The sequence below is a fragment of the Phaethon aethereus genome (genome assembly GCF_964289735.1).
Source record: "Phaethon aethereus genome assembly, chromosome: 1".
NCBI classification, from domain to species: Eukaryota; Metazoa; Chordata; class Aves; order Phaethontiformes; family Phaethontidae; genus Phaethon; species Phaethon aethereus.
Genome location: NC_138575.1, coordinates 190127516 through 190155410, shown reverse-complemented (window position 1 = coordinate 190155410; position 27895 = coordinate 190127516). Strand labels below are relative to the sequence as shown.

At 43.3% G+C, this 27895-nt stretch overlaps 1 protein-coding gene across 1 annotated transcript; it reads left to right on the top strand.

Annotated features, from left to right (window-relative positions):
* Positions 1-27895, top strand: HTR2A (5-hydroxytryptamine receptor 2A; the record flags this gene model as incomplete). The annotated part of the gene is made up of 3 exons (XM_082005667.1): positions 1-430; positions 5000-5200; positions 27096-27895. The coding sequence occupies exons 1-3, from the start codon at positions 16-18 to the stop codon at positions 27893-27895; spliced, it is 1416 nt and encodes a 471-aa protein (XP_081861793.1). The 5' UTR covers positions 1-15.

Sequence of the window (27895 nt, the reverse complement as noted above, 5' to 3'; positions counted from 1 at the left end):
GTTTCGGACTTAGCAATGGATATTCTTTGTGATGAGGAGAGTTCTGTGAACCCAACTGCAAACTCCTTAATACAAATAAATCATGAGAGAAGACTCTACAGAAATGTTTATGGAGCTGGAGAGATTAATCTATCGCATCTCTTTAACTTGACTGTGGATTCTGAAAACCTAACCAATCTTTCGTGTGAAAGTAACATGAGCACACCGTGCTACCCTTCCCTGTTGCAGCATTCACAGAAAAACTGGCCAGCTTTGCTGACAGTGATAGTGATTGTTTTAACTATTGCTGGGAATATTCTTGTCATCATGGCTGTGTCGCTGGAGAAAAAACTACAGAATGCCACTAACTATTTTCTAATGTCACTTGCAATAGCAGATATGCTGCTGGGTTTCCTTGTCATGCCTGTGTCAATGTTAACCATACTGTACGGTGAGTATAAGCTGTGGAACCTATTGCATGTATTGGGAAGCTTTAAACATTGCATGCATATGTTGTTGTTATTATTATTTCATTCTCTTACAACAAAAACTGTAATCACTCCACACAAGTTGAAATATATGTAATTGGTTAATGGATGTAAGAATAAGTGAAGTACTTAATTCTCTTCCTACTTTATATTTCTATTTACAGGCATTTTAAACACAGTTCAGAACATTAGTTTATTACTCAGTTGCTGGATGAATTGTCTCAAAGTGTACATGAAAATGCTTTGTTCTGTCTATTCTTTCAGTTTTTTCCCCTGGTTCATAATTTTCGATATTCCTAATGAGAATTCCTGCCAGTTACTTTGCTCTGCAAATATGCACAGAGGCACTAATGACTATCTTGAGATGCAAGTAGACAACCCCTTCAATATTTTTAATGAAGTAATAAAAATATAAATAATTTTCTTAATACAAATACCCTGTTTAGACATCTACTTACCAGCAAATGCTGGAATAAATATTATAAGAGTTAAAAAAAGGATGGAAAATAATTCTGCCTAATTTTTAGTAACATTTACACATGCAAAGCTATGATTTCTTAAGAGAAGTTATTTAAGAGTTAAGTTAATGGCTCACAGTTCATACCCTTGTAGGTGATTAATAGCAGATCTTTCTTCTCATTTTCACCAAAATCACTTGCAGCACAGCTCACGTAGAAAAAAGCAGCAGCCTATGTGTTCAGTACCAATATTGTCAGCCTGTTGTATCCCTAAACTTCGAGAAATGAGTTTTCCAGTGCCACAACTGAATACAGTTCAAGGAGAAGCCAGACAACGTCAGGAGGAAAGTGAGGTTGTTTGCAAAGATTAAGATTTCTGTTGCTTCACTATTTTGGGACTAAAGGTCCAAGCATGAGCCTGTGACTTAAGAGGGTTTTCATCCAGAAAACTGGAAGTTTATTTCCCAGTTGCAGTATTTCTACACAGATTGCCCTCAGTAGCATTTGCAAACTGTATGGGGCATCAGTGATGGCATAACGTTGTGATTTATTGCGTTTGTGGTGTTTCTCCCACACATGGAGAAAACGGCGTAGAACAGAGCCGCGGGAGCAGAAACTGTCCGATGCGCGAGATTAGCAAAACCCTTTAAAATCCTGCGTGATTCCCTGAGACATGCAACAGGGACTCCTGCTGGCCGGGCTCCGCTGCGAGGAAAGAGGCGCCCGAAATCCGCGGCTCGGAAGTGATTCGGAGGTTGGGATGCGGGATTTCCTGCACGCCGCAGAGCCGCGACCTTCCCCGCGGATGGGCGGCTGCGCCGGCCTCCTTGGCCATCGCTGGCGCGGAGGAGCAGCAGGGCACCTAAAGCCACGGGGGAGGGAGTGTGCAGGCTTTGCCTCCCCTCTCCCCGCTTTTTCCCTTGCAAGGTCAAGAAGGGGAAGTCTTTGCAGGGTAACTTGGGGTGAAAAATCATCTGGTGGTGCACGCAGGTGCCGGAAGAGCTGTCCTGGCATGGTGCACCATCAACCTCCAGGATGACCAGTGCAGAGGGAAACCTGCCCTTATGCAGGAGCATTTGCTCAGCCTCAGCCACCCAGAGGAAGGCCAGGATGCAGCCAGCATCAGCCACATCACCTGTGTAGACTGTCCTGAGCCCAAACTGGGGGTCTTTGCATCTGCCTCGCTCTGCCAGGGTTTCTCCAAGGCTGCAGAACAAGGGTGCTCCACCACCCGCCCCGCAGCCCTTTAAAGGGGAATTGTGACTGTTTTGCTCCAGAGAGAGATGATTTCCTTCTTGAGAGCTTTATGGCTACTGTGGACAATCCCTGTTCAAATGCCCTGGCCACACCAGCCACATATTTGCCCAGACTGCACCCTTTGGGCCAGGCAGGCTTCTCCATCTACTCAACAGCATGAGCCTCCACTGGAAAAAAAAAAGACATCCACCAAGGTGGACATGCCCACAGAACAGAAAATTCACAGAGTTGAACAACAACACTGGTTCCCACCCAAACATGCATTGCGTGCCAGATGCCTATTGCTCCTGCCTCAGAGACTTGCCCCATGCCCACATGGAGAAGCTGTTGGGATTATTGGCAGATGCTGGGTGACTCCTTGCTGCAGTGGAAGGACCAGGCATTTTAGAGGGCTCCTGACCAGCCGAATGTTGACCTTAGACATGGCCTCGGCTTATGTGCTTCTGACAGGGCAGGATGGTGCACAGGGCCTTCTCAGCAACTGCCTGTGCCTATGGACTCTCCCCCTCCCTCTCCCCTCCCCTCCCTTCACAGCATTTCCTTAGGCCTTCACTCAGAACATTTTCCCTGTACCTCCTGTTACCAACAAGCAGCAGCCCAGCCATCCTGGCCAGCTTCACTTGTTTGCCTCCTCGCCTGAAAGGCCTTGTGAGAAAGCATTTCTCATCTCCTGGATACTATTAACTGGCTACATCAGGAAGGAAATCTTATCTCCTCTGCCTGACCTCCCTCTCAGCCTCTCAACCTGAAAATGCACAGGTGCACAAGCAACACTTGCCTGTCCCTTGGATGGGACTCCCCAATATGAGCTCCTGGACCTCATGAGCTCACATGGACAACATGAAATACCCTGTAAAACTTTCCCTGCCTACCCAGTCTTTAAATTGCAGCCATGTTTTGTTTTGTTTTGTTTCCTCTTGGACGTGTGGAGGGGTGAATCGGACAGTGGCCAGAGCACAGCCCAAGGCAAAGCTGCCTTGCGTCATGTGCCACATAAAATGTCCGAAGGCCTGCCTGGAGGATGTTATCTACACCCTTCCTAACTCTTATGGCACCTACAGTTGGCTCTGTACTTTCCCTGTAGTCTCCAAGGTAGCTTATCTGATGGATGCTGTTTTATCCCTGCCCCATCCGGGTTTAGAGCAAGGACAAGAGGCCTAGAGGGATATGACAAATGTGTTCCCAAAGGTCACCAAAGCAAGAGAACAGATGCATGTTGTCAAGTGTAAAAATACTTTATCGCTTTTCTCTGTGTAAACTGTCCTGGCCTGACAGGGATATGCTGCTGGGAAGACATTGCCCCTGAAAGCCAGCCCTCATGTAACACACACCTCAGAGACTGGACCCCCCCATTGGAAGACCAGAAAACAAGATAAAACATATCCATAAATGCTGTATGACTTGTCAGGGTCAGCTCATATTACAGGTCCTTCCAAGAGGACCAAGAAATAGTCTCCCCAGTGCTTACTGAGACTAAGTTTAATTAGGCACAGACCTAGCTCCTCTGCCTCTCCTTCTGCTCCTGCTGTTGCAAATCTTGTTGTGTGTAGAGTATGAGCTTACACACCTTTCCGAAAACACCAAGCTGGGAGAGGCTACAAGCATTCAGAGGGACAGGATCAGAATCATCAACAATCATCTGGACCCCTGAAGAGAAAGTCTGAAATGAACAAATAACATTCCGTGGTGATAAAGATAGCAAACCAACTACTGCTGGGGAAATTTGCCCAGGCTTCAGGAATGCTGAACAAGATCTGTCTGTCAAAATTATCATAAGCTAAGCATGTGTCATTAGTATGATATTTTTATACAAAAGGCACTCATCATTCCAGGTTGTGCAAGTAAGGACTTTCTCTGCAAGACGGATGAAGCAATCGTGTATTTCACTTAGCAGTCGGGAGGCCTTTACAAGAGTACTGAGTCTTATTTTGGTCACCGAAAGATAAGCAAGATGTGGATAAATTAAATAGATTCCAGGGCAGAGAAACAAGAAGCGCAAAAGTTTTAAAAGTATCATCTGTAAGTAAAAGATAAAGTAATTGGCTTTGTTTAGTCTGTAAGAGAAAAAGAAAAAACTAGGCAAGACATGATAGCCATCTTCCAATAGCTTCCAGAAAGGACAGCAATCAGTTATTCTTCATGGCTAGTGGAAAGAACAAGGGAAAAGGGGAGGCTTAATTTGCAGCAAAGAAGAGGTAGATTGGATATTGCTAAACACTAATGCATTTGCTTTGGATTGCTCTCTCTGGAGGAACCTATCAATATTCATCGATACAGGGAATATCCTTATTTAACTATGTGGTAGGTGCCTAAGGAGGTGAGATATATATCACCGCTATGCAACAAAATACCTTTCTTTCTTCAGCTGCCACAAAATCTAAAGTTTCAGTTTCAGAATTTAGGTAGCTTTGCATATCAGCAGGTGTTAATAATGCAGTAATTACGTAGATAAAAAGTCCTAAAACAAAACTGAGAACTTGCAGGTTTACAATGACAAAATTGCTTCTTTCCATAGATTTGCTGCCAGAAACGGTTAATTATAACATCAAGTATTAGCATTATGCAAATATAATTAAAAAGAAAAAAATATACACTGCTTGTAGCCTGGGGAAGAAGCAGAGTTATTCTTAAAAGTTACAGTTAGAAGGTTGCAAGCAAATAAAAAAGGTTTCTTAAAACAGTGTCAAGCAGCTTCTGTTGAAGGCATCACTTACTACCAGCCTCTACTAGAAGGATACATGCACTAAGACATATGTGTCACAACAAAAGATGTGAGTATGTCACATTCTTAGCTGATGACAACTTTCTCTTGTGCAGGATACACATGGCCTCTACCTACAAAGCTCTGTGCCATTTGGATCTACTTGGATGTGCTCTTCTCCACTGCCTCCATCATGCACCTCTGTGCCATCTCACTGGATCGCTATATTGCCATTCGAAATCCCATCCATCATAGCCAGTTTAACTCAAGAACTAAGGCTTTTGCAAAAATAATTGCTGTTTGGACCATATCAGTTGGTAAGTGAGTCCATATTTCAGCATGTAATTGCAGATTTCTAGCTTTTGAGCGGATTTGACATACATATTGCAGTCTAAAACTGTATTCTCTGCCTGCAATATTTTGTTTGACACAGTCTAAGAAGTGCCATAATGTAGTAATTATGCAATGGAAATCGACAATGACAATGGGAAATTGAGAAGAACTGAGCAGCACTGTCACTGAAAGGACACACATCAGTGATAGGACTACTGGGTTCAAGTTTGTTTTAAAGATGTGTTTATTTCCCATATTGATTATCCACCACTACCTAAACATTTGAAAAGAAAAAATGATCTCAAATGAAAGAAACATTTCCCTGTTTTATGTTTGGTCAGTCAGTTGTTCTCAACTTATTAGGGTAAGAGATGTTTCTTATGGGCAGATCTTTTCTGCCTTTCTCGGTGCGTAGGGTAGGGTATTTATGCATCCTATTTAGGAGGCATTAGATACTCTGTGTACACCATAAATGAGAGAAGTTTCTCTACAGTAGAGTTCAGAGTTGCAGCCTAAAATAGGTGACCTGAATGACTCCCTAGATGAATCGTTTCACTGGAAAAACCCACAGGCTCAAAACTAGGCATGGGAGTGTCACTCTTCCATTCCCATGGTGGTAGCGCCCTCAGTCTAGAGCAGTTTCATGGCAAGGGAGGTAGAAAGAGCTTGGTCTCTGATGCCATCAGGGATTTCCTCACACACCTGGGTCAGTGGTTTTCAAACATGTTGAAAGCACAGCTCCCTTTCAGCTCACCTGGTTTTGTAGACCCCCTGAGCATTGGCAGCTCACTTACTCAGAAGCAGAAAAAATTCACTGTCTTGCCCTGGAAGAAATGAGTGTTGCCAGCAATCAAAGGTAATTAGCCACTTCCCTGACTAACACAAATTATTGCAAGGGGTAACTGTAATCCATTACCATTCTTCCAAGGGGAAGGAAAGGAGATGATGCCTAATGCTGCTGCTTGCTGCCCTGAATTGTCTCCTGGCCTCCCTCTTGATCCTGGCCCAGAGTCTGAGAAAAAGTAGTCTAGGATTTTCATGATTTAAAATAGCTGTTTCTTCTGCTGTGCAGCAAGAAACAGTGGGAGCCCTCTCTCAGCAGGACGACAGTTCCACATCCTCCAAGACCTGGTGAGGTTCAAGAGCATCCCGTATGGCTCTGGGGTGCATTCAGCCGATCAGATGTAGATGTCTAGCACAGGCCAGGTGAAGTTCATCCTAAAAATACCTAGCTCTCAACTATAAAGGAAGCCTAGGGAAACTCAGATGTAGAAATCTTCATTTGGATTAGATGAATCATACCCCATATCTCTACAATCACTTTTTTTATCAATCCAGTAGAAAACATATGACTTGGTCCAGTTTTTCCAGTCTTGGGCACTAAGTGCAAGCGTTTTCATTGCATTCTCCATATAACATAAAAAAGTCAAGCATGCCTTAAATTTGTATGTACTGTGTTTGTCTGCATTTGTGTGGTGCCTGTGCTTAGTGTGTGTGAAATTACTGTTCTTTTTAAACACAAATAAATTTACAGAATGATCAGAATGACCATTTCAGGGGCAAACTAGTGCATCTTTCAGCACCTTTCCTTAGACAGTGGCTCACTGCCAGATTATCTGAATTAGCTCCCTATTAAAATTAATCCAGAAAAAATTACTATTTAAGCCCTATTAGTTAGAACATGGTTTATGGCCTGTAGCAGGAGGGTTTTGTTCTTTGATATCTTGATATTTAATTTCAAAAATTAGGACTATTCTTTGCTGTAATAACTGATAACAACTTACCCATCGTAAAAAAACACCTTCTCTGCTCTCTAGAGAATTTTCTTTTAACTGTGATCAGATAAGGCACAGATGTTCTTTGTTATTACTATGGCAAGTGATAGCAACATGGTCCCTATTTTTATAACTCTGAAAAATACAACTCCTTATTTTATTGGAAAACATTCAAGTGTGGCATGAGTGAAGAGGACAGAGTCCTGCTTTACTGCAGCTGGATTAAGGACACGTGTAAAGGAACAGTAGATGTTGGGAAAATAAGGTGGGTTGGTAGAGTAAACATCTCATTCACACATCCCATGTCATCAAAACAGCAAGTAGGTTAAATAGATATAAATTAGTTCAGGCAAGCACACTGAGGCGTGCAGTAATGAAGTGGTGCTGAGCTGGTTTGCTAGTCCTGTGGAAGCAAGGGGCATGGGGAGTCAAGCTGAAGGAAAACAGGTCCGTTCCCAGCCTGGCAACCGTGTCATGAATGAGCTCTGGCAAATGTGATGTGCTCTTGAGGACGGACAGGGAAGCAAACACACAGCAAGCTATAAAGAAGTTGCTGAGCTACTCACTGCTGGGCTGGACTGAACTTGCACCATGGCATATTGCTATACTAATAGAATGACAAAAAACGCCAGTATTATAAGGAACCTTGATAGATCCCAGACCACCCACGCAACTTGCTGTCAGTCAGTTGTTCACCCTGTCCTCCTGATCTACCACGATCCAACTCACAATAGATAAGAAATGGTTTCTGAAGAACAAGGTGCTTTCTATATTGTTTACTAATAGGGAATGGTTTCTGAACAAAGAGGTGCTCTATGTATCATTTACCAGTGGCCAGGCTCTCAGTGCTACTTAGATTGGCAGGGCTAGAAATTATTTAAATCTTTGCATTTTCACACAGCTACAGCTAGCACAGACGGAGATGGTGTTGGGCAGAGCATGCTCTCCACGGTGCACGGTGTGGCTGCCATCTCGCTGACTACTTTGGAGAGGTGGGAGTTTCTCAAGGTTTTGCCCTCCAGCCTCAGCCAGATATCCTTTGGCTTCCCCTTGCTCCTGCAGTTTGCAGCTGAGCTGGTGCCCTGTGAACTTTTATGATGTACGAGACAGAGGGGAAAAAGCAAGAGAAAGAAATGAAAGACATTGTGTTCCTCTGTGTAGAGGCTTGTTTTACTAGGGGAAAGGGGGGAACCTGCTGATCAGAGACCCTCAATAGCTCCCTCACTGTCAAAATCCTTAGTTCACCCTCTCACACAGACCTCCCTCAATGATTGCTTTACTAGGCTGAGTCTCAATCTATAGAGTCTCTGTTTGTGTGGCAGTATCCCATGCCCAGGTCATCTTTGTACCCTTCTCTGAATCTTTTGTAGTGCTTCTCTTGGAGACATAGGTGGCCAGACCACAATATTCAAGACATGGACACGCCATGAATTCACGTGGTGTAGTAATGTTTTCTGCCTTGTTCTCAATTCCCACCTTAATAAGCCCTACCATTCTTTCAGTCTTTATGAACATGTCTGCACACTGAGCAGGAAGGGACCTTTAAAGATCATCTAGTCCAACCTCCCTGCCATGAGTACAGACATCTATCACTAGATCAGGCTGCTCAAAGCCCCGCCCAACCTGACCTGGAACACTTCCAATGATGGGGCATCCACAACTTCTCTGGGCAACCTGTGCCTGTGTCTCACCACCCTCATTGTAAAAAATTTTCTTCTTTATGTCCAACCAAAATCTACCCTCTTTCAGTTTAAAGCCCTTGCCCCTTGTCCTGTCACTACAGGCTCTGCTAAGAAGTCTGTCCCCATCTTTGTTATAAGCCCCCCTGAAGTACTGGAAGGCTGTGATCAGGTCTCCCTGGAGCCTTCGCCAGGCTAAACGCCAACTCTTTCAGTGTTTCTTTATAGGAGAGGTGTTCCAGCCCTCTGACCATTTTCATGGCCTTCCTCTCTTTCCTGAGTGATGACAAATAGTCATAGATAGGGTTCCCCCTCAACTACTGTACAACTTAGCACTAAATTTTGTCTGCTATTTTGCTGTCCATTAGATGAGATTTATGAGGACCTTCTGCAATTATCTACAGCCAACAGCTGTGTGTCACTAGCACATTTACTCAGTTCCAGTGTCCACGCAGACAGGTCATGGATGAGCTGAACAGCACTGATGAACACAGAGGTCTGTTGGATGCTACCTTCTACCGCCTTCACTGTGGAATAAACCATTTATTCCTACCCTTTGTTTTCTGTCTTTCAGCCCATCTTTTTTTCTACAAGAGAACCTTTCTTCTTCTGCCATTAGAGTTTAATTTCTTTACCAGTCTTTTGACAAAACAGTGTTGTCAGAGCTTTCTGGCAATCCGGGAACATTATATCAGCTGGATCACGCTTATCCACCTGTTCGCTGACTCCTGCAAATACTTCTAGCTGATTTGTGGGGCATGAAGAAGTCCTCCTAGTGCTTTCCCATCTACCCACGTCTCTTTCATTATGACTTCTAATTTACCTAAGTAATAACACTTTCATTCACTAAATTTGTAATTTTCCTTTTATTCACTAAATTCACAAATTTAATCAGTGAATTTGATCCAAAGACCAGTCAATCAGTGGTCTTCCTTCCGTTGGCTTCAGTGATACATGAAGTACTTAAAAACAGATGAAAAAAGCACAGATAATTTGATTTACTTGGCTTCTGAAATCTTTACTTTCTACTTAAAAAAAAAATTGTACTAACATTTGTTTTTGCATTTAGTGGAAGAAGAGGATTTAGCCAGCAACCTTTCTTTTACTAGACCATGTAATGCCACAGGCAATTGGTTTAAAATGGATTCTAATTACTGTAACAGATTCTAATCGTGTCTTTAATTCTTAAATCATCCAGTACCCAGAGTGGCTAGATAATTAGATTATTTGTAGCTGTTGAAAGCAAAAGCTCATTAAACCCTGAAAATTACTCCATTTGTTTTAAAGCACAGAGGTCATTACTGAGAACAGGTGTAAAAAGCCCGAGCATTTCCCCTTCCTAGGAAAATTAGAGTTGAATTTTGAATAGCATTTAACTGGAACCTATAGAATTGGAAATAGAGCTTATGCTGAACAATACAGCTAAAGCACCTTGGAGGCCTAACTGGGCCTAAGAAACATACTGCTCTGCAAGAGGCCAACAACGCATCATTCTCTCCTTTAAAAATACTTGAAAGGGCCACATAAAAGAATTACAGTCATGAATGTTAAGCCCTTATATATATCATTCCTCAGTCCTTATTTCTGTCTATTCCTCTGTTAATGGTCTAAGTAATGTGAAGTTTGATGAAGACCAAATCCTCTTAGCTGAGTTTTTTCTTATCATTTCTCACACAGCCTACACATCTGTTCACTGCCTTCAGGCAGTCTCTTCTCTTCCCAGTCACTAACAACTTAGATTTATTCAGTACTTTTCATGCAGAAAAAAAAGTCCAAAGTGGGGCTGGATGAAGCTGGTGAAATATTTCCCATCACATAACTCTCTTGAAATTTTGCCATTGCTTTCGAAGCTTCAAAAATACAGAAATATGGTAGTATGTGAAGCAATATTCTCCAAAGTGCAGGGTGCAAAAAGTTACCTCCAGGTGTATGAAACATGCCCAGTGCAACTGAGCCCTCTGATAATTTGGCAGTGTGAAGCTCTGTGCTGACATAGAGGCTTACACCTCCTTCCCGGTCAGCCTGTAATTTCTCTGCGTGACGTCTCGTCATCCTACAGAGTACGAAGGGCCAGGGAAGCAGTTGGGACGAGGAGACTACAACCACCAGCATCTCTGGGTTGTGGTTTGTTGACAGCTTTGGCCTCTTTCAGCTCACTCCTCCTTCCGCCAAGGACAGCTTTCAGTTGAAAGTCCCCTTTACTGTTTTCAAATAGCCAAGGGGCTGCAGGTTGGGCATCCCTGTTCTGGATCCACCACATCCTCTGTTTCTTCCAGATGATGTACTTATAATTTTGCCAGTTTATTCCAGTCTAATTTAGGAATGGCTTGGCATAGGAAAAGACCACTTGTTATAACATGGAATACACTGCCAAAATACATAAAATTGCAAATAATTACACAGAGCACTGTACTCTGACAATATAGATTTAAAGTTGAGCACCTAAGTTTGGAGGTGCTAGAGCTAAACCTGAAATATCTGATACACTAATTTCTTTACCATGTAGTCATTCACTTCGCTTCCATTTCTTTTGAAAACTTGGCTTTGCATTCTTAGCAGCATTTATAATAATTTCCTTAGTTAACATTTCTTTGGGTTTTTTTATCATGCTCATGAAATCATCTCCCAGAGAGTGAACATACTGTTTGCTCTTTCCAGATGGAGGATCTCAAGGGCAAACATTGTAGGTTTTGTGTTTGGGCAATCCCCTGGGACCTTTTCAATTTGTGGATATAGATGTCACCATAAAAATAAAATGCCATAAAGATGATGTCACAATTTGTGACACAATATTTTGAGGAATTTGCATTAACTATAATGAAGATCCATGGCACAAAATTTCATAAACAAAGTATTAGTGCTTCATCACCATCTCACAGAAATAGGATCTTCATTGTACTATTTTATAGAGACACAAGGTATGAGGCTCAGTAGTCAGCGACAATCATGCCAGTAGAAAGTTCATTGCCATACTAACGGCTCCATCAGCAGTGACAACTAATGACTAAACAAGCACTTCATGCGTAGGTTTGTCCAAAGGAAGTTAACATTCAATGTTGTGATGCACATTTCTGACTTGGCTAGCACATGTATTCTGGTTATGAGATGTTCCTTAAGATGTATCTGAGAAAGACATAAATATCGTATTTACTTTCCTCATTGATGTAAGTTATTCCCGTATTTCCCAGGTAACAGAGTCCTTTGCTTGATTTGTTCTTCCTAGAAGAGTGAACACATCTCATCCACCAGACCAACAGCTTACCACACATATCTTCCTCTCATAACTGTGAAGGTTAAAAAAGCTTGCATTTTGAACTTTTCTTTATGCAAAAATGCTCAAAGGAATGGTAATGATTGAACTGCTTTCTAAATTCTCCAAATTTGGAAATACAAGGATAAAGAAACAACATAAAAATCCATAGGTCCACATTTCCAAACCAGAGACATTGAGCAACCTGGCATACACCTGGAGGGGGAAGAAAACATTATACCAGTACAGATGTATTGTCAAATGAAGAATAATTATTATATGTACATTTACCATTTTCCTTGTGTTTACCATTTACCACTTTCCTTCCTATGCAAAAGGCACACACCCATTTTGTGAGCACTTCTTTTGCAAGAAACATTTGACTTTACAGGAGAAAAAAAGAATGAAGAGTGATCACAACATTAACGTGTGGCTTTTCTCTCTGCTTTGGTTTTATTTTTAAGGGCAAGTTTTAAATGATAAAGCTGTATTTTTAATAGTGGAGCTATGTGGAAAGAACCTGGTTATTCAGGGTACTGATGATACAATTTGTTCATTGTTTGTTTTTTTTTTTTTTAAACTTGCTTTTGCTTTGAAGACCATAAGGACCATGCTCTTCTTCCCCTTGAAGCAAACCATCAAAAAAGCATTAAGTTCAATTGGACCAGGCTGGTCCTATTATCAGGTTTCTTTGAATGAGTAAGTAACTGTTCGTGGTTGGCAATACGACCTATAATCAGCCAGTCTCTCTTTGTAGGATACGTCAGAGTAAATGGAATGTTTGAAGAAAAAAGGCAGTAACAGTACAGTGCCTATTGTAAGTTATTCCTCCTTCTCTGAAAGGCCATATTTTTTAGCCAGTCGTGTACCCAGCACAGCGTGCAGTACATACAAGAATCCAGAATGGATTCCCCATTCAGGGATGAGCCTAGGTCCTACCGCAGGATACCCTTTTCTGCAGAAAGTGCTACACGAGGTGTTGCAAAATGCAGCACAAGCTTGCTCTGATCTTTTTCCAGTAGGTCTCTACAACAGTACATGCTCAAAAGGAGATCCTATATTGACCAACAAATTACTTAAGCATCTCTAATCAGAGGAACCAGGATTTCTGCGTAGCAGAAGCCACATGCAATATAAATGGGCAGAAAAGAAGTGCACAGGGAATCACGCTGGGATTTATAAACTCTGTTATCTGTACATCACTGGTTGAGAGAGTCCCTTGGGAGACAGTCCTGAAGGAAAAGGGGTCCAGGAAGGCTGGACAGCCTTCAAGAAGGAAATCTCAAAGGCACAGGAGCAGGCGGTCCCCATGTGCCGTAAGACGAGCTGGCGGGGAGGGCGACCGGCCTGGCTGAACAGGGAGATTTTGCTGGGACTCAGGGAAAAGAGGAGAGTTTATCATCTCTGGAAGAAGGGGCAGGCAAATCACGAAGAGTACAAGGATCTCGTTAGGTCAAGCAGGGACAAAATTAGAAAGGCAAAAGCCCAGCTAGAGCTCAGTCTGGCTACAGTCGTAAAGGATAATAAAAAATGTTTTTACAAATATATTAACAACAAAAAGAGAGGCAAGGAGAATCTCCATCCCCTACTGGATATGGCGGGGAACATTGTCTCCAAGGACGAGGACAAGGCTGAGGTACTTAATGCCTTCTTTGCCTCAGTCTTTAATAGCCAGTCCAGGTATCCACAGGGTATTCAGCCACCTGAGCTGGAAGATGGGGATGGAGAGCACAATATACTCTTCATAATTGAGGAGGAAGCAGTCAAGGACATGTTAAACCACCTGGACACCCACAAGTCTACGGGGCCTGATGGCATCCACCCGACAGTACTGAGAGAGCTGGCAAAGGAGCTTGCCAAGTCACTCTCCATCATTTATCAGCAGTCCTGGTTAACAGGGGAGGTCCCAGAAGACTGGAGGCTTGCCAATGTGATGCCCGTCTACAAGAAAGGCCGGAAGGAGGATCCTGGGAACTACAGGCCTGTCAGCCTGACCTCTGTACCAGGGAAGATTATGGAGCGGTTGGTCTTGAGAGAGCTCACAGGGCATCTGAAGGACAACCAAGGGCTCAGGCCCAGCCAGCATGGGTTCATGAAAGGCAGGTCCTGCTTGACCAACCTGATCTCCTTCTATGACCAGGTGACCCGCCTAGTGGATGAGGGAAAGGCTGTGGATGTTGTCTACCTGGACTTTAGTAAAGCCTTTGACAGTGTCTCCCACAGCATTCTCCTGGAGAAACTGGCGGCTCGTGGCTTAGACAGGTTTACTCTTCACTGGGTGAGGAACTGGCTGGATGGCCAAGCCCAGAGAGTTGTGGTGAATGGCGTTAAATCCGGCTGGCGGCCGGTCACAAACGGTGTTCCCCAGGGCTCGGTTCTGGGGCCAGTCTTGTTCAATACCTTTATAGATGATCTAGATGAGGGAATCGAGTGCTTCCTCAGTAAGTTTGCAGATGACACCAAGTTGGGTGGGAGTGTTGATCTGCTGGAGGGTAGGAGGGCTCTGCAGAGGGATCTGGACAGGCTGGATCGATGGGCAGAGGCCAACTGTATGAGGTTTAATAAGGCCAAGTGCAGGGTCCTGCACTTTGGCCACAACAACCCCATGTAACGCTACAGGCTTGGGGAGGAGTGGCTGGAGAGCTGCCTGGCAGAAAGGGACCTGGGGGTGCTGGTTGACAGCCGGATGAACATGAGCCGGCAGTGTGCCCAGGTGGCCAAGAAGGCCAACAGCGTCCTGGCCTGTATCAGGAATAGTGTGGCCAGCAGGAGTAGGGAAGTGATCGTGCCCCTGTACTCGGCACTGGTGAGGCCACACCTCGAATCCTGTGTTCAGTTTTGGGCCCCTCACTACAAGAAGGATGTTGAGGTGCTGGAGCGTGTCCAGAGAAGGGCAATGAAGCTGGTGAGGGGTCTGGAGCACAAGTCTTATGGGGAGCGGCTGAGGGAACTGGGGTTGTTTAGTCTGGAGAAGAGGAGGCTGAGGGGAGACCTTATCGCTCTCTACATCTACCTGAAAGGGGGTTGTGGCGACGAGGGTGTTGGATAGGACAAGATAGGAAATGGCCTCAAGTTGCGCCAGGGGAGGTTTAGATCAGATATTAGGAAAAATTTCTTCACTGAGAGAGTGGTCAGGCATTGGAACAGGCTGCCCAGGGAGGTGGTGGAGTCGCCATCTCTGGAAGTGTTCAAAAAGCATGTGGATGTGGCACTGCAGGACATGGTTTAGGGAACATGGTGGCGCTGGATTAATGGTTGGACTTGATGATCTTGAAGGTCCTTTCCAACCTAGTGATTCTATGATTCTGTGATTCTGTGATTGTAATTGCATTTAATTGCCTACTAAATTAAAAAGTGTTGTTAAAGTAGCACTGTATTGCATAAAAGAAAATGTCAATAACAGAGAAATTTTCATTCATTTTAAAATATACAGAGCAATTTCACAGCTGCTTTTATGTATTTTAAAGAATTAAGTTTTATTTAAGCCAGATTTTGCATTTTATAATGTTAAGAGAAACGTATCACAGAATTATGCTTTAAAATTAAATCCTTACATTTACCCCAATTAGCATGAAAATTGCAAACTGTTGCACTCTCAGGCTGCAATTAACTTTCCCCACGCATTTCCTGGCCCATGCCACTGGCATCATTTCTAAGCAGAAGCCCAGCTAATAAGAGTCAGGGGTTTTGCCAGAGCTGAAACAACATACTCCTAATTACCTACAACAAATTTAGAAATACCTGTCAGCTGATTTTTCCTATGATGTCCTCCAGAGTCATTGATGGAAAACAACCTGTCAAACTCCTGAAAAGCAGGCTGAGGCATCGCGATAAAAGTTCTCTTTCCTGGCTGATCAAAATCGGAGCTGTGTGTTTCACAGCATTCAGCCCTGCATTTATGTCGCATGTAAAACACACCCACTGGGAAGATTTGTTTCCTTTTGGCAGAACATAACCCTCATTATGATTTTGTATTTGATCTGAGTTTTGAAACGTCAAATTGACCACTATTGCTAGGATCCTAGACTGAGACGAACTGTGAGTATCCCGAGATAAATGCTGTGTGGTTTTAGGTCTCAGGTGCACTGAGTGAGTAGCGTAACTTTCTCCTTAAAGCACAAACGTGCCCAAAAGTTTTAGGTTGAATGTTCCCAGAGTAAAAGCAGCCCTGCTTTGCACACCACTGCAGAATGTGAGGAGGTCCCTCCAAGCGTCCAGAGTAGCCATTTTTTGTTGCAAGGGCAGTTCATGTATGTATTTTTCATTTTCAAGGTGGTTCGTGACCTTTAGCAGAAAGACAAGCCTAGGGATTAAGCTATAGCACGTACATAGACACCTGTAGATGGGAAATACGGGCAGATATGATCTATCACTTTTTCATCTCTTCTTCAATCCTGCCATCTTCAAAATGTGACCAGGGCAGTGACTGATTTAACAAAAGAGCAGTTCAGTCAGGGTGAAGGGCATTATCCACTGGGTGGGCAGCGAAGCATAAAGCACAGGATCCTGAACCATGGTGTTCAATCCAGTGCAGGTCCCTAAGCTGCTTCTCACCCTGTTTTTCCTTCCAAATTATCCATCTCATCAGGTCATCTACCCCAATAACTATCCAGCTATTGGCGCAGTCTCCTTGTATAACTAGTAAGAAGCTGATCATTTGCTTAATCAGCAGCCTCTGCAAGCAACCACAAAAGGAGGCACAGAGAGACAAGACAAAGATGTGGATTAAAGTGGGATGTGGTCTGGGGTCTAGAAAATCCGGAAGAGTTACAGTTTTTGTTCTCTGTGCCCTTCAGTCTCAGTGCAAAATTGTTGCTAAAAAATAATAATAATTAAACAACTTATGTGATAGTTACATTCAGTCTCCTTTTAAACTACACAACAAGGTCAAGCAGCACTGCTGGAGAAATCTCAGAGAGATACCAACAGAAATCTCTATTCCGTTCAATGGAGGATTAAGGCAGAGTTAAGTAAATTATCAGCATTCAACAAATCATTCAAAGTAATAATTAAAAGCCTGAAAGTATAAAAACTGGGACAGTAGAGGATTTTGTCACTTAGACTGCTCCGGGAGTCACCAAGTTAGCTGCTTATGATAGTGGAATATCTAAGATCTTTCCATAATTTCTAGTTTATTACTACTATGTATATTTTTTTAAGCATTACTGTGTATGAGCATGTATAGCATATAATTAGTTAGCCCTGAGGAGCCTTCAGGAGCTTAATAGCTAAAAAGGCAAACTGATAACATGTGATCTGGGAAGATCATTACAAACGTATGGTATTTCGTTCTTTCTCAAAGCACAATTACCCCCAAATCTATTCTCCTAGGGGCCGGAAGAGCAAACATCGCGCAGCCATCTGACATGGTATACAAAAAGTTGCTGTGCTAAACAGGAGGGATATCATGAGTGGCTGGAGTTGACGCCACTTAGAGGCCCCTTTCCTTTGCAAATTAACTTATTTTCCTAAGCCAGTGACAACTGTATATTTGTAACTTCTTTTGAGCAGAAATTAAACCATTGCTACAGGGAACTTAAAAACATCAATGCTATTTAAACAACATTATCTGAGTACACAGAAAGGAAAAAGGGTGTTTGATCTGCTCTACTGCATTTTGCTGAGACACAGAAGTAGCAAGTTTGTCCATCCAGGAGCTTTAAATAAGAATGAGTAGCACCTTGTCCCTCTGCGCAGATCTAGGCTGGAGACCTGTGGCACCTCTTGTAATTTTTCGAACTAAACACTCAGCTCTTTATCATAAGGTCATTCACTTCTAATCACTTCTAATCACCATGGACGAAGTAGTTACACAGCCGTCATCAGCCTACGTTCCCTGGAGGAGAACACTAAGCCAGCTCCCTCCAGCTGGCAGCAAGATTGTAGTTGCCGTCTGGCTACCTTGGACTTGGCTCTGCTCAGCCAGTGTCCCCCAGGCAAGCCGCTTCCTCAGCCTCCTGTCCACGCTCAGCCAGGCACCGCCGTACTCCCTCCTCTTTCCAGACTCAGGGGTATTGATAAGTGTCAATCTCACCAAAGATCAGATTGCAAATAAACTGGCATTGTAAATAATAATGCAATGAAATTACAGGGTGGGAGGTCTTAAAAGCCTTTTGTTGTTGCATTAGAAACCTCCCCTCGCCCCTAGATTTTTTGCAGCTGAGGTTTGATTTCCTCTCGGCACCATACATATAAGACAGCATCCTCTCTCCCTCCTGGCAGGCCTTCCTTGGTGGGAGGCAGGGATTAAGTCCAGGCAGATGCACAGAGCAAGCTGGAGTCCATGTGGAAGGGCTGGCACATGGGGCCACGTGCCCCATCCACCTCACCTGAAAGACAACGCCACTGTCCCAGTTGGAAGTGCTGGGATAGAGAGCAGGGCGATGCGCAGGCAGAGGAATCCTCCCAGGAGACTTCACCAGAAAATATAAATGCTATCAACAAACTACAGGGCTACAAAACTTGCAGAAATCTCCACTGCTACCCTGTACCCTTTCTGCCATATGCACTTGAGAGCTGGCAGGACATCTCCTTTGAGCTAACAGATACAGCAGCACCGATTCATTGCCAAACCGCAGGCTAAAGGTTTCATGGCACTGCCCTTGTTGGTCTTCAGGGTATGGCCAATGTTTGCAATGACCTACAGACACTGTTATCAAAACAAGACTGATGTAAATGGTGATGACTTCAGATGATGAAAACACAGCTTGTGACTCAGTTATTTATAAAAGCTGGCAATCTTAGTTGAGCAGGTATGTGGGCACGTGCAGATGGGTGTGTGTCCATGTGAAATTAGTGCTTATTTTCAGCCCCCCTTCTTTTAAAATGACATGTTGTAGTATCAGCATGCCTCTGAGCCAAGTAGGATGTAGACTACCTGTGCCTTTCTACTCCTTGTCATAGTTCATACTCTCAGATTTTCAAATGCACCCAAGGTTGCAGGCAGGTCTCCCTGACCCTCCCTTCTTTGGGCACTTCCCCATGAGAACATAGAAGGAACAGCTGGCCAGAGGGAGGGCTAATGAGAAAGAGAAGCTTCTTGCCAGACACAAATCCAACCTAGCCCAGCTCGCAGCAGAAGAAAGCTAAGACATCCACACAGATCACCAGTATGGAGTGGGGTTTGCCCTTCTCTCAGCACGCCTTCAGCATTGCCACTCGGACGCTCGTTGTCCACGCACTCTGAGCACCATCTGGGAACCATGGGACTGAGCAGGGCAAAAGAAGAGCAATTTCATCTTGGAAGTGAAGTGGCAATGCGGTGCCAAAACACTGCTGAACCACTCCCATAAACATTTCTTTGTCCCATCTCTAAGGACGGGCTAAGTTTTCACATGAGGAACACGAGGGTGATGCTTTCTCAGGTAGACACGTTTGCTCTACGTGGCAGGATGGCATGCTCCTTACTGGAGATCAGATTGAGTGGGTTCCTCTGGATCAGTAAAGAGGAAAAGGATTTTTAGGCTTTCTCTATTATTGGCTTTTAACCTCCTGGACATCCTGGAGCTAAACAGCTCTGTCTGGCCTTCTGCTGCAAAAGCAAGCCCAGATGCCTTCTTGCCTCGCTCTTGTTCCCTGCAGATGCATTTATAATGACTTATATTTTGCAGAGTAAGCTACACAAGGCAAAGAGATTTACTTTTTATCTAAAAGTTGACACACTTACTGAGTGTAGGTTTGGGGTATTTTGACATCTTCGCCCAGGCTTAACATCACTAAAATACTCAGAATCAGACCATGAGGCCTAAGCAAGCACATTAAAAGGGAGATTCATTGAATCCATGGGAGACCTGTGGAAGAATCTGGCATGTGGTACACATTACTTTGTTCTTTAGCCTTACTGTGCAAAAATTTATTTACTGGGTAGTTTGGTATTTCTTACTTTTTTAGGAAGAGCTCTGTGCCTCAGTAGATACAAATGCTATAATAAACAAGCAGATGGAATGCAAGTATGTGTCATGTATAAATTTATAAAGTCTGTCAATTTTCTGAGGTTTCCACTGAACAAGAACATACTCTTTAGATGTGCTGGCCCTAGAGGTGCAGGTTTTACCTGCAGGGTGTCCCATACAGCAAGTCACCAGTGTGCTAACTCCAAGCAGAAAGACTTTTACTCTACGAAGACTAAAGCACTGCAGAGCTTCAGTTAAAATGAGGCAACGTGCAGTGAAGGAGTCATTACCTGGGAATAACCACAAGCACATTAGGAAATAACTAAAAAAATCTAATATTCAAATGAGATACCAAGACTAGCTTTGCGAATTGTCATGGCCTCCCTGCTTATAAAAAAACAGGCCAGGCAGCACAGCTTTGTCCAGCAATTTCTTACCCCTTGGAGTCCTCCCCTCTGCCCACTGCAGTCAGCAGAAGGTGAAGGCAGCCTGTGCAAACCTGTGCTGGCACTAAACTAAGAGGTTTTGGTTGCAATAGCAAGACCCCCTGTCTCAGCTTGCCCAGTCGAAACCACCAGGGTCTGCTCACCATTGCTCCTTGCTGCATACATGAATGGCATAATCTGAAATCCCCAGTCCCTAAATCCTTTTTCAGAATAAATTTATTCAGGACATTTATAAATCAATCTTTCTTTCTTCCTTTCTAGCTAGTTGGTAAGTGTAGACTTCTACATGCCTCTGTTAGTCCCTTTAGTGACTATTTGAGATAGCTGTGAGAAGCCAATAAGCACCTTGGCAGAAGCCTATGCCCAAACCAAAGATAATGTCACTAGCTGAAAAGCAAAGACTGTATTGGTGGAGAGGCTCCGTTGGAAATTGCTCTGCTAAAGGTTATGTCTTCCTCAAATACTCAGAAGGACTGGAAAAAGCGACAAGGAAATAAGAAGGACCAGACACGAAGGACACAGAACTGCTGTAAACAAGTCCTGCAGCACAGCTAAGAAAGAGGATTTGAGGTGTGTATAGGCAGGAATAGCACTTAAAAACGAGAGCAAAGAAACTGCTTCCTGCTGTTGGATTCTTGCTGCCTTTAGGAAATAGGGATGCATGCACATTTTGTAAGTGAACAGGATTATACCAAAGCAGTAAGCGACTCCATCAGTGGTTTCCTCTCTCATAACTCAGCCCACTCTGGAGCCTTGTGTTTCTAACCAGTTGGGTCAAAAAGGGGCACCTGTCCTTCATTTCTTGCTCTGTCCTCCCTGTAATGCTGTTTCTATTTAATTTATTATCACAGTCCTAAAAATTAATTTGGAGATACATATCTCTGTTCTTGTAAGAAACAGGCTTCAGGACTGAGGACATAAATGACAAACATTTCAGGAAGACACTGAGACTTCTCTGATTTTGTTTTCCTAAAATGAAATAGATGATTTATGGCATTATATTATTTTAAAGGACCATTTACAATAATTTTATCACATAAAAAGAATTGAATATATCTCCTACTAGGCTAAATAATGTTTCCTTAGAGATTTTCTGAGCTGCCAAGAACAAAGCCATTTCAAAATTTATAGAACAATCCAAGTATTAACAGGCACCCCCTATGTGAAGTTAAATATAATGTTGTTTTCCTTTCAGTTGTATTAAATAGAACATGTGTGACCAAATACAGTGTTCCAAGGGAAATATACAGAAAACCAGCTCTGTGTGTGCCCTCAAATAAAAAACTAAATTTGGCCTATAGACAGTGATAAGGAAAATGCCTGGATCTGCTCTGACTCCAGTCCTGTGAGGATGGCCTCTTGGGATACAGAAAGGAAACAATGCTCCACCAGCACTGTGACTCACTTAGCTCTTGAGGAAATCCATCTGAAAGCAAATATTATGTGGGGATTTGTGAGAGAAATTTGTCACCCATTCCTTCCCCCACCAACACGTGTGCCTGCTACTAGGAAAGAGGTCTGTGCTTGTCTCACACGCGAGGAGAAATTATAGCCCAGCACTGCCATGCTGACTAGGAAAGGCAGAAGATTTTCAACATTCATGCTAACTAGATGCAGCCTCAGATGGTGGTTCCCAATCGACCCAGAGCTTTTCAACATCCTCTCTCCCCAGGTGGAAATTTTTGCTTCTGCACTGCCACCCATCAGCAAACTGCACAGCTTGGCTGTTGGCAATGTGGCTGTCACTATTTGGGCAGCAACCAAATTATAACAGTGAAAGGTTTGTCATGACTGGAAATGAGTCAGTTGGGAAATAACATTTCCAAGTGCATGCAGAAATCAGCTAAGTGTTTGCAGGTCTGGGGAAACGATGACTCCCATAATGGTGAGTGCCACACGCAAGCAGAGACATGGAGCCAGACTGAGTGGCTCTTCTGCAGATGTTTAAGTGAAAGCACATAAGTAGCTGTCGCTAAACTCCGGCTCCTGATATAAAGTCCAGACACATTTGCATCCTTGATACTCACAGCAGGACATGGTCCACGGCCTCCCACAAGTGGCTCACTGTGGTTTGCATTCCACAATGCAAGCAAACATCCGCACAGGGCACTGCGGTAGCCCAAAAGAATAAATATTATTTTGTGTGGTTATTTCAGTCCAAAATATTGAAAATAATCTGCTGGCCATGTTGCAACCAAGGCAATTTTTATACAACATGAAACTGAGGGTATGCATTGTATGCCTTGGGATGTAGCACATGAGTATACATGGATGGCTGTTTCTTGTTTGAACATGTAGATATACCAAAGGAGGAAATTCTCTGAGTACAGAAAGGCACCAGATACCAGGCATGGGCTTTTTTAAAGAAATTAGACAATATTACACATTGAGCTGCTTGAAGGAGAGACTGACCTTCTCGAAGCAGCAGTCCTTTCAGAGGTCCCCAGGTCACAGCACATCTCTGTGCAGTGGCCCGTGATCTGGTCCATAACCAGAGTATGTCTGAATCAATGTGACTGCTACAACTTGAGCTGGGGAGGTTTTATTCTTCTTCATGCGAAGGTGAACAAAGGTGATGAATTTTGTTGAGAAACTGTAATGACATTTCTAAAAGGTTATTTCCTACCCCTTAGACATTTATTAAGGCACATAGTAATGCTCATTTGTATTCAAATCAATTGAAACGGACATATGTGAGGTGAAAGCCTGTGACTGACAGCTTCTGCTTGAAGGAGACTCCACAGAAGGAACCTCAGTTCACTCCCCCCTCCTTCTCTTTATCCTAAGTAGCCCAAATGCCACCCTATGCCACCCTGCAGGGCATATTGTAAATTCTGGCTTTGATTCGTTGATAGTCTCAGCAGCTCAAGGCAGCTGCAAACCCAGTTTACCTGTCCGGTTAAAGTGGTTTTATGGCAGCTGTATGCCCCTGAAGATTTGCAAGTCAGCAATGCCTGCCACTAAATCAACCTTTGTCAGTTTTACCAGGCTTTTTGAGAGAACAACAAGAAGGATGCTATCACTTTACTTCTTAACCTTTGGTGTTTTCAAGAGCCTTTTATCATTCTGAAGTTGTGGCCAAATGCTTGAGGTTTAATGCAGGATTTATTACTCATCTTTATTGTTTGGGTTCTGTTTTGTGATTTACTAAAGTCCATAGACTTTGAAACAACCATCTATGTATAAATCAAGCTATATACATAAACCACCTTCTACCAGAGGAACATAATATTTAGGGTTTGTCCAGAAGGGAAAATGTTCTGATATAAGTGGGAATGTCAACTGGAAACGCAGTGGTTAATGTGCCTCCAGTACTTGAAGGGATGCTCCCATGCTGTGCTGAGTGCTTCCTTGTGCCTCAGCTTAGTTTGATTTGGAAGCAGAGTAAGATAAACCATAAAAAAGCACTTAGAGGATATCAAGCCTTTTTCCAGACTGACCTTGAGCTAGTGGGAGCCAGGGATGTGGAATTGTCAGGGTGTGGAATAGCTCTTCTGTTACAGCCCTGACAGATTTTTTCCTCCAGATCTACTGTTTGCACATAGTCCTTTTCCCAAATATGTGTTCGTCACTACCTGGTAGCTCTGCGTGATCCTCTCTTGGGAAGCTGATTTTCTTCTCTTGATGTTTGAATACACAGGCACAGCCTGTGTCTTCTTAAACATCCACAGTCACCAAGAGCAGGGAGCTGGAAAGCAAGGACAATAAAACCAGCAAGAAATTATACATCTGAATCGTCAAGGAGAAATAGATCTGTCATCTTCGATCTTTAAAGAACTATTTCAGTCAGCTGCAATAATGCTAATACAGCTTAGACCAGGACTTTTTGTTATGGGTCTACAGGAACAGCCTGATCTTGACCAAATGGGAGTAACGCGTGGGTGACATTCTTGGCTATGTGTGATGCTTCCTAAAAATCCCATCCAAATTGTGGATGTGGGTTGCACATGGAAGCTCTTTTATTTACGGTTTAAACACGACTGCCTTTGAATTTGGTCCCTGTGTCCTCACTGGGATTTGCTATCCTCATGCTGCAGAAGCCAGAAGCTATCTTTTGAAGAGGGACAAACTCTGTTCCTTTGGGGAGGAGAACAATAAGTTTAGTTCCTGTAGAGATATGAAAAGAGAGAATTGGGCTGGAAGTTAATTTTTTGCATGCAGGAATGCCACAATATCATTTGTAGGATTCCCTGCATCAGCTGAATTGGGGTGTATGCAAAAAGGAGGTTACAGTTGTCAATGGTCTCCGCTACCAAACCGTGGTACCTCTGGTATTTTCAAATTGTATATAGGCCAGTTATACATGGCTGTAAGGGAAAGATGCCTTGAACGGTCATTCAGAAAAACTTACATGACTAGCAGTGCCTGCTACAGCTCTGCTGTGAGCAGCGCTTTTGCACTTGTTAAAGGAACGACAAGGAAATGTGGAAACTCCAGCTACAAGCTGAAGCTCATTTCCATTTTTTAAAGCCAGAAATCTGGATTTAGATGCCAGTCTCCAGAAGCTGCTAACAACAAAACAAAGCAGGTGGGGAATTGGTGCCCTTTATTTTGGGTGAGGAGTTGTAACTGACTTTGGTCTTTTACTTGAAAAAACTTGCAATTATGCTAAAATTTTCCTCTTTCTAGTGCTGCTGCCTCTCCTCCCATACCTTCTGATGCAGCTGAACCATAAGGTCTGTAGCAATGAAAGGCATCTTTTTACTCTCTCAATACCATTGTTTATTTTATCTCTGCAGCTCACACTAGGTCTTCAAATTAAATTAAAACAACAACCCTGCTGTTATCAGTACAGGGCAGAAGTGGACGGGAAGCTTGTGGTATGGCTCTGACTAGCGCTGTGTCTTCATGCAGCTGAAATGTAATGCTGGGAGGTGTTGGGTGCCTTCAGTATCCCTACGACATATCCAAAAAAGAAAAGGAACTTCAAAGCATTCCCTGTTTCCCTGGAGGTGTTTGCCACCCTGTGGCTGGGTAATGTGGCTCTTGCAGGTGACCTGTCCCTCTGTGCCATCACTCAGACTGACTCGGACCTTTTTAGGGAACAGCTTTCCCGGAGTCATTGGAGGTTTCCATCAGCTCAACGAGGCAGCTGCCACGCACTGCATGAGTTTGCACCTCACCCACTGGTTTCTCATAGCCCAAGTTCAAGCATTTAGGGTTTGTGCAGCAGAAGGAGAAAGGGCAATACCACAGGCTCTCCACCAGCTTCTGCCCTGGGCAGATAAGAAAAGCATTTTTGTAAACTGGCCCAAGGCATTGCCATGACTCAGTTCAAAGCTGTGTAGATAAAATAAGCTACAGTGTTGTTCAAAAAATAAAGAGCAGTGGTGTTAGAAAAAGAGCGAGCTCTGTGGAAGCTCCAGAAGCAGCAAAAGAATGGAACATTTGAAGTGAATGATAGTCTAATATTATAATTACTGTTATTATTATTGTTTTGTACTGTGCCTGGACTCTACAGCCTCTCTCTAGGACTGGAGCTGTTATGCTGGGCACTGGGAATGTGTGAAATAAAAGAGACAGCCTGTGCTTTTAAAGGGCTCCCAGTCTAAGCACCAGACTGGGAAGAAGGGAAAGGAAGGGAGACAGAGGGAGGTACCATTGAAATGCTGGTGTCGAGAGGATGAGTTTCAGTAAGGACATTCTTGGGTGCACATGGGACAACGTAGGGCACAGCTTCATCCTCACATCATAAGAAAATCTTCTCTAATTAATTTTTTCTTCCTTGGGAGCCAAATACAGCACCTGGGATTTGTGTTCAAAGATGCAAAGGGTACTGAAGCTCCCAGATTATGCTGTTTCCACAGGAGTCAGACTTCTAGCTACTTTTATCCAAACAGGGCTGCATTATTGCTCCCTGCTTCACAACTCCACTTTTGCTGTCTTCACAGCACATCACCCCTTTTATTGTCTGAACATTGTCTCTCTTGGAGAGGCAGCATCCATTGGGGGGGAGACATATATTGAAAAAATCCCAAAATCAACAATCAAAGAAACAGCAGCTGTTTGATTTTGCTCCGGGGGAAGACAACGTTTGCACGGTTGACATTGCCTTCAGGGCTGAGTGTTGAAAGGGCAGCCTGTAGCAGTTGGCAATACCATGAAGGGACCTTTGCAGTCCTGCAGAATGAACCACATCTCAGGCTGCCTCATATTAGTATCTCTCAGTGTTTAATTTGTCCCCATCATTCTTCTGGTCGTTGCCATGGCAAGTTTTTTTAGCATTTAGACTATGTCGACTGTATGGAGATTATTGGAAGAAAAGAAAAAGACCCAGTGAAGATTACTCTCAGACTGATGATAAAAATTTATCTTTCCTCCTAAAAGCAGTATTTCATAGCCTAGTCAGAAACCCATAGGCAGAACACTTAATCCTCTTATGAAAAACAGCCCAAGACCACTCTTAAGCCACCCCAGAAAAGAAAGAAATGGTATCTTGATCATATTTGATAAAAGCCTTTACCAAGGTGGCAGGAACCAAGGAGCAAGTCTGGAGATCATTAGAGGGGGCCCAAGATCCAAGAATATATAAAGTTATGCTTTTGTTGCTACCAGGTGTCATGGGACAGTTGGATGGAAGGAAATGTGTTCTACATCTACATCTCTTGAAGGAGAGAGGGAATTCAGGTTAGAGCAACTGCAAAATCCCGTGTAACACCAGAGCTGCTCTTCCCCTGCCCTTCTTTGCTGGGACCCTATAAAGGGTCCTATAACCATCTATGCTTTGAGAAATTATCTGTGTATAGCTAAGAGTGTTTTGTTTATTTTTTCTTGAAGATTGGAAATGTCGGGTTTTATTATTGTGTTTAACTTCTTCTTTCTCTAATCCACCTTCAGGTATCTCCATGCCTGTACCTGTCTTTGGATTACAAGATGACTCCAAAGTGTTTAAGAAAGGCAGCTGCTTACTTGTGGATGATAATTTTGTCCTAGTAGGCTCTTTTGTGGCATTCTTCATCCCTCTAACCATCATGGTGGTCACCTACTTTTTAACCATCAAGTCACTGCAGAAGGAAGCTACATTATGCGTGAATGACATTGGCCCAAAGACCAAGTTTGCTTCATTTAGCTTCCTTCCTCAGAGTTCCCTGTCCTCGGAGAAACTCTTTCAGCGCTCTTTGAACAGAGATGTGGGGACTTCTGGGAGGAGAACCATGCAATCCATCAGCAATGAGCAGAAGGCTTCCAAGGTTCTTGGCATTGTCTTCTTTCTGTTTGTTGTGATGTGGTGCCCGTTTTTCATCACCAATGTGATGGCTGTAATTTGCAAGGAGTCATGCAATCAAGAAGTCATTGGAGGACTACTTAACGTATTTGTTTGGATTGGCTACCTTTCGTCAGCTGTCAACCCACTCGTATATACGTTGTTCAATAAAACCTACCGCTCAGCTTTCTCTCGTTACATTCAGTGTCGCTACAAGGAGGAGAAGAAACCTTTCCAGCTGATTTTAGTGAACACTATCCCAGCACTTGCGTATAATTCCAGCCAGCTCCAGCTAGCACAAATGAAGAGTCTGAAAAAAGAAGCAAAAATGATGGCTAAGGATTATTCAATGGTCACGATAGGAATACATCATTTGGATGGTACCTCCAAGGGAAGTATCAGCCCAGCGAACGAAAAGGTTAGCGGTGTGTGA